Genomic DNA, 6104 nt, shown 5'->3' on the forward strand with positions numbered 1-6104 from the left:
CTCTCAGGTGTAGCTGCAGCCTGCTGTGGAGCACCCTTCTGTCGAGAAACCTTCTGTGAAGCATCTTTAGGAGTACGGTAGGGTGGTGGGGCTTTCCAAAGTGTTTTCCTCTGGACAGGACCCCTTATCATTTCAGAGGCCTCACAAACCTGCTGTGCAGCACCTGAAGGTGTATTCGCTTGTAGTGATACACGCTCGGGTGTAGCAGAAGCCTGCTGTGGAGCCACCTTGATGGTAATTTCCTGCTGTAGATCCTTCCATCTAACAACCTTCACAGGTTTTGTTGTAGCTCCCTTTAGTGGCACGTCTTTTGGTGTAACGTTAGTAGTATTAAGTTTTGTAGAAGCTACCTTCTGGGGAACATCTTTTGGTGCAGCACCAGCTTCCTTTTTTGCCTGCTGGAGGGAAGCTCTTAAAACTTCGTTCTCCTCCTTGAGTTTTCAGATCTCCATCTTATCGCTGCTGAGGCTGAAGCTCCGGGACAACAGTCATGGCGTGCTGGGAGGAAGCCTTCACCTCATCACAGGCCTGAGTGGTGTCGTGTGGCGCTGTGCAGATATTTTTCTGCTGCATTAGTCTGCTTATAAAATCAGTGGCTTTGTCCCTACCTGCCTTAACTCCAGTCAAAGGTGCCCCTAAAATTTGGCGGAACAGTGGTGCTGTCCAGTGTGGTTTCCAATAATGATTTGGTTTGCCATCCCAAACCTTCCCGGAGTATTCTCTCTGAGGAGGTGGCTGTGGTGTCCAGAGTTTTTTCTGTTGAACTGGGCCCCGTTTATAATCATCGGCTTCAACCTTACCAGACAGAGAAATGAGACACAGCCTTACTGTGTGCTCCTTCACAGATACAGTACATTTGTGATCACACCATCTTGCACCAAAACAATTCCGTTTGCTACCTCAAATATCACCACCGCAAAGAACATTTAAAAAATCCCATGTTTCTTTCATTCATCCGATAAACTGGCTAGACAGTGAGGTAAACTGCTTTATTTCCATTTCATATTTCAGATCAATTTTAGACATTAATACTATGTAAAGTAATAGAAATAATCTGTGCCTGTGTGCTGCACTCATGTGGTTAGAATCAGTTCACCTTTAGCTCAATCACTTCCACTTCACATAGTGGTAATCTCAACCCAGATTACATTAAATACTCACTTTAAATTAGAAAATCCTAATGATTAACACATTATGATAAACATTATACAATAAACTGGAAATGTAGATACAATGTTATTCTGTTATTGGGTTGTACAATATGACATACAGTTTTAGATTTAGGGAAGGTCCAGCCTTCAAGCAGACATAAAAACATTGCTATACATTAAGCTAACAGACTGAGAGGCACGGCCTCATCACAAAAGATGTTTCCACGAAAACAGAAAACAACTTCCTGTTTTTTTCTGCAGAACAAAAGCACTGTACCATGACAGAACCTGGCACAGTACTGCATATTTACACAGATATCTTTCGTTCACATTTTTGGTTCCTTGTTGGATACATTGAGTCCTCTGCAATTGGCACTTTGAAACACTAAAGTTGTGTTAAGAATTAAAAATACAGTTTTAGAAAAGAAAGCACCAAAGCAGGAGCTGTGATGCCGTCCAAGTCGACTGTACATTTTGTAGCTTCTTGGTTTGCATCTTCTGTCCTCCAGGGTGCTGTACTACTTCATACTTCCAGTGCCTCCACCATCATCTGCATCTAGGTGTTTCTGAGCTCATCCCGGATAAACTAAGTCATTCAAAACAGGTCTTGGGTCAGCACGGTCGGACAGGCGGCTCCAGCCTGTTGGACAAGGCTGTCAGCACCTGGTCAAACTTGGCGTATCGCAGAGCCTGGCTCTCCTCGGCTCCCCTGCTCCCCCACAGCAGCCTCATCTGGAAGTCAGTCAGGAAGAGCTCCAGGATCTCTGCCTGCTCCTGGAATCCTGCAACATCAACATCACCTTATTAGTGGACCAACAGCAGAGTTCACAATTTGCTCATAAAAACCAGATATTTTTTTCCACTTTCACCTCCATTTTTAAAATCTTTTTCTTCAAATAATAATAAATTCAGAAAAAAACACAACTGGGAAAAAGGCATCTTACTCTATAACTGGGCTGAACTTAAATACACTACAGCAGTTCAAACATGGTTCAAAATAGTTATTTATTTCTAGCCTACAGGTAGAGAAGCGTCATCATTTTGCATGAGCACTAAGATGATGATAATGCTTTGGTGCTTATGATTTCAGTTAAATGAACTGAATGATTGAATTGCAGAGAATTTTACCAATCAAACGATGTACAACATGTCCATATTGACAAAAGTTTTGAACTTTTGTGTTTAAATACTTATTATGTAACATGTCATAACTCACGCACCACCGGCGACCCGGTGGATGTTAACAGGTTTAAAGGAAGATGTGTTTTACGAATGGACCGTGCAGTGGAGGAACCCTTACCTCTCCCGTCATTAAGGCTCTTCATGAACGGCCTCAGAGTTTTCTCGTAGAGAATAGCCCCCTCTGTGTGTCGCTGTCGTAACGCCGTCCAGGTCTGCTCCAGACGAGACACCTTAGAGAAAGTAAAACATCACCATTAAAACCTGGCAGTAAGGAGTGAGGCCCCCCTGGTGCCCCCAGAAGAACCAGGGATTTACACTCGAGTCCGAAATTATGAGAATGAATGAAAGTGTAAAACTGAGACTGTACAGAGGATAGACCCTTTGATTTAGGTTACAACACGGCATGTGTGAAGTTTGTCCTAAAAACAGAAAAGTTGTCTCTCCATTTTTCAAACATCCAACAGTTTGGTTTTCTTTTTGGGAGAAATGAAAATGTTCCTCCTGAAGCAAAATATGATTTTTGTTGTCATTATAATGCCTGGTGAATATGAGGATATGATTGTGATATATGAGCTAAACTCCTGCAGGTTCCAAACCATGGCGATCATGCTGGCTGTGGATGTGTTGGGCTGCACAGGGACGACTGAGGAGCGGGCCGGCCTGCTACATAAAATCATCCAAATCGCAGATGAGCTCAAGAGCACCATGGGCAACATGTTCGGGTTCGCTGCCGTCATGAGAGCTCTAGAGCTGCCGTAGGTACATATGCGTCACTTAGACTGGAGTCTAACCCACTGTCCATAAAAAACAATTAGCACGGCTGTACTTTGATAATACTGCAGCATGGCCATATTAACTTTGATTGACGTTATAAATTCTAAATAATTTATAGGTACGTCCTCTGTTCTCTATGTCAAAGTTAACATGACCTGGTAAGTTAGAAAAGGTATCATAAATGCCTTATCGTTATTTTTAGTAGGCCAAAGATCGTTGGCGGCAATAAAGAAACACCCTTCTGATTGAGTATTCTGATTGAGAACTACTGGTTGGACTAGGTTGTCTGGGTTAGGGTGCCCAGGATTTCTGAATTCTTTCTCACCTCTCCAGTAGGTCCAGTCTTAACTGTGTGCCATGCGGTAACATAAGCAGCTCCATCCCAGAACTAACTCCCATCATCCTTTGCACCTCCGGGGTCACCTCCAGAATTCTGGCCACCTGAGAAACACAGACATAGTTTTATTGATCTACTCCTGACTGTGCGTCTTTATATGTGGCTGGGTGATTTAAAGTGCCCATATTATGAAAAAATCACTTTTTCTGGGATTTGGGGTGTTCTGTTGTGTCTCTGGTGCTTCCACACACATACAAACTTTGAAAAAAATCCATCCATGCTGTTTAAAGTGAGATACGGTTTCTGAATGTGTCCTGCCTTCAGTCTCTGGGTGAGCTGTTCAAAATCGGCACGGCTTGTGACGTCACAAGCCGAAACGAGCAGGCAAACCGCAACCATTAGCTCGTAGCGTTAGCATGCTAACGCTAGCATGCTAACGCTAGCATGCTACCTCGTTCTCAGTAGCAAAGCACTGCTACAACACACACAAGTTCACCATAATCTACAAAAGAACTACTTACATGTGCGCCCTCATTTAGAAGTCTCCCAGCTAATCCTGCCTTGTAACTGACCGAAGTTGTAGAAACAGCCTTTCTTTTACTGTCTATGGAGCTAGCTAGCTGACATGATCTACATCTGAGCTACTGGGCATGTGCAGTGCAATCAAAGATAGTACAGAAGAAGAAGAAGAAGAAGAAAAGAGGTCTCACTCTGTAGCTAAAACAGAGACCAGGTGAAAAGAGGATCTGCAGCAGTGAGAGAGAGCGGTGCAGCACAACAAAAATATGGTGTTTTTTGAAAATTAAACCATGTAAACCTATTCTGGTACAACCTTAAAATACAATTATGAACCTGAAAATGAGCATAATATGGCTGCTTTAATGCACTTCATGTGTAGCCCTATATATGTGTGTGATGTGTTTGATTTTGGTTTTCTTTAGTTAGGGTTGATTTTATGAGCAAGACAATGCACTCTGAGATATCAGCCCATATTCATGTTTGACTCTGAACACCTCGTCATGCGTTATCACTTAATCTGTGTAAAGAAAAACATTGTAAATTATTAATACAAATGTGCATTAAAACACAACATTGGCACGTTATCATCTTATAGTTAGACGAACAGTTCCCAATCTACACACCAGCAGATACTGAGCAACATAAGCATTTATTTAAAGTGATGTTTGTGTCCACCTGATGAATGTCCAGTAGAGCTCTCCTTTTAGCTCTGTTTTGATTTCCGCCAACTCCTGAGGAAAATACATGTCTCTTCAGTTGCTTAAAGTTCTGCTTTCTTCACTAGTTGGTTTCTAACACAACTAGAGAGCTTTTCCCCTGACAACAGCTGTTGCATCTGGAAATGATAAAAGCGGTGAGATGCAATCAAAGCAGTTATGTTGTGGGCCATAAAGTGAGGTTAAAGGACCTGACACACCAACCGGACGGCTGACAGTCGGCAGAAAAGGCAGTCGGACTGATCAGTCGGCTTCCCGAGGTCCAAAAAGTGCCTTGGAACACATCGAAGCGACGTCGACTTGAGCGTACATTCTGCGTGTGCGCGAGACGTAAAACAAAAAATGAAAACCGTAAATGACGAACGCGTCACATGGGTCTGGCTTCTCCAGATAACCGATAATGGCGGCTTGTTCGAAATACGATATTGTATTTTACGAAAATAGTGGTAGGCCATACAGTTGTTGAATCTGTCTTCATTTCAGATCGACAAAGGTCAGTTTAAAAGATTTTCGTCAGATTTTGAGAGACGTTCGTCACTCATCCCGCTCGCCATTTCCGGGTTAGCACTCCACCAATCAGATTGGTCATTGACTCCGCCTGCCCACCCTCCGACCCAGCAAGTCAGGTCGGCCAAAATGAAGGCCGACGGCACGGAACACACCAAACAGACTCGAGTCACCGACCGCGCCAGACTGTCCAACGGCCGATTATCGTGTTGGTGTGTCAGAGCCTTAAGAGACTAAAGTATTCGGTATAGTTGAGGAGAACTGTTGAGTTGGATGATAACACAACAGGCAAACCTTTTCACATTATAAATAGTAATTTTAGCCATTGTTATTCTAAAAAATATTGATTACAGCAGCTTTAAACAGTACCATGCAGTCAGCCTTGGTGATCTGTTTGGCCGCTGTCCTGGGGTCGACCTCCGCCAGCAGCTCCTTCACCCTCCGCAGGATGCCCACTTCCAAAGGCTTATTCTCCTTGGGCATCAGCGGCGACAGATACCTGCTCGGTTTGAAAGATGAGACCGCCTCCACCACTGGCGAGAAGTATACGTTCCCGTCCTCCAACCTCAGCTGATCGATGCCCACTGACCCTTCCTCCACCCGCAGCCTCTCTACGTAGCTCTGGGGGCCAGGGTACAGCTCTGTGTAGCAGCTTCCACCTGCATCAGAGGACGGGGAGTCCTGGTTCAGAAGAGGTTGGGGTCTGTTGTTACACTGTCTGCGGAGGGTGCTTTTAGGAGAGGGCAGGGGTCGGGTGTTATCAAAGCGCCTGGAGAGGGACGGGGATGGAGCCACGCTGGCTGCCCGGCTACTGCTAGGGCTTCTAGACTGTGGAGCTGGAGACGGAAGAAAAGAGGGAAAAGGAGACATTTTATGAACTCTATAATGTGTTTCAGTCCCTTTTTACGCTGTCGACCC

At 44.3% G+C, this 6104-nt stretch overlaps 1 protein-coding gene across 1 annotated transcript in view; it reads right to left on the reverse strand.

The window, feature by feature from the left end:
- Nucleotides 1–3338: 3338 nt before the first annotated feature.
- The window catches only part of LOC116053841 (SH2 domain-containing protein 3C-like), a 28803-nt gene continuing 26037 nt past the window's right edge, over nucleotides 3339–6104 (reverse strand). Inside the window, exons 2-3 of the mRNA XM_031304989.2 lie at nucleotides 5556–6022; nucleotides 3339–3548 (exon numbers count right to left, since the gene is read on the reverse strand). Of these exons, the coding sequence (XP_031160849.1) occupies nucleotides 3429–3548; nucleotides 5556–6022 (587 nt within the window). The 3' untranslated portion in view covers nucleotides 3339–3428. The remainder of the gene's footprint in view (nucleotides 3549–5555; nucleotides 6023–6104) is intronic.

Source organism: Sander lucioperca, chromosome 2, assembly GCF_008315115.2.
Source record: "Sander lucioperca isolate FBNREF2018 chromosome 2, SLUC_FBN_1.2, whole genome shotgun sequence".
NCBI lineage: Eukaryota > Metazoa > Chordata > Actinopteri > Perciformes > Percidae > Sander > Sander lucioperca.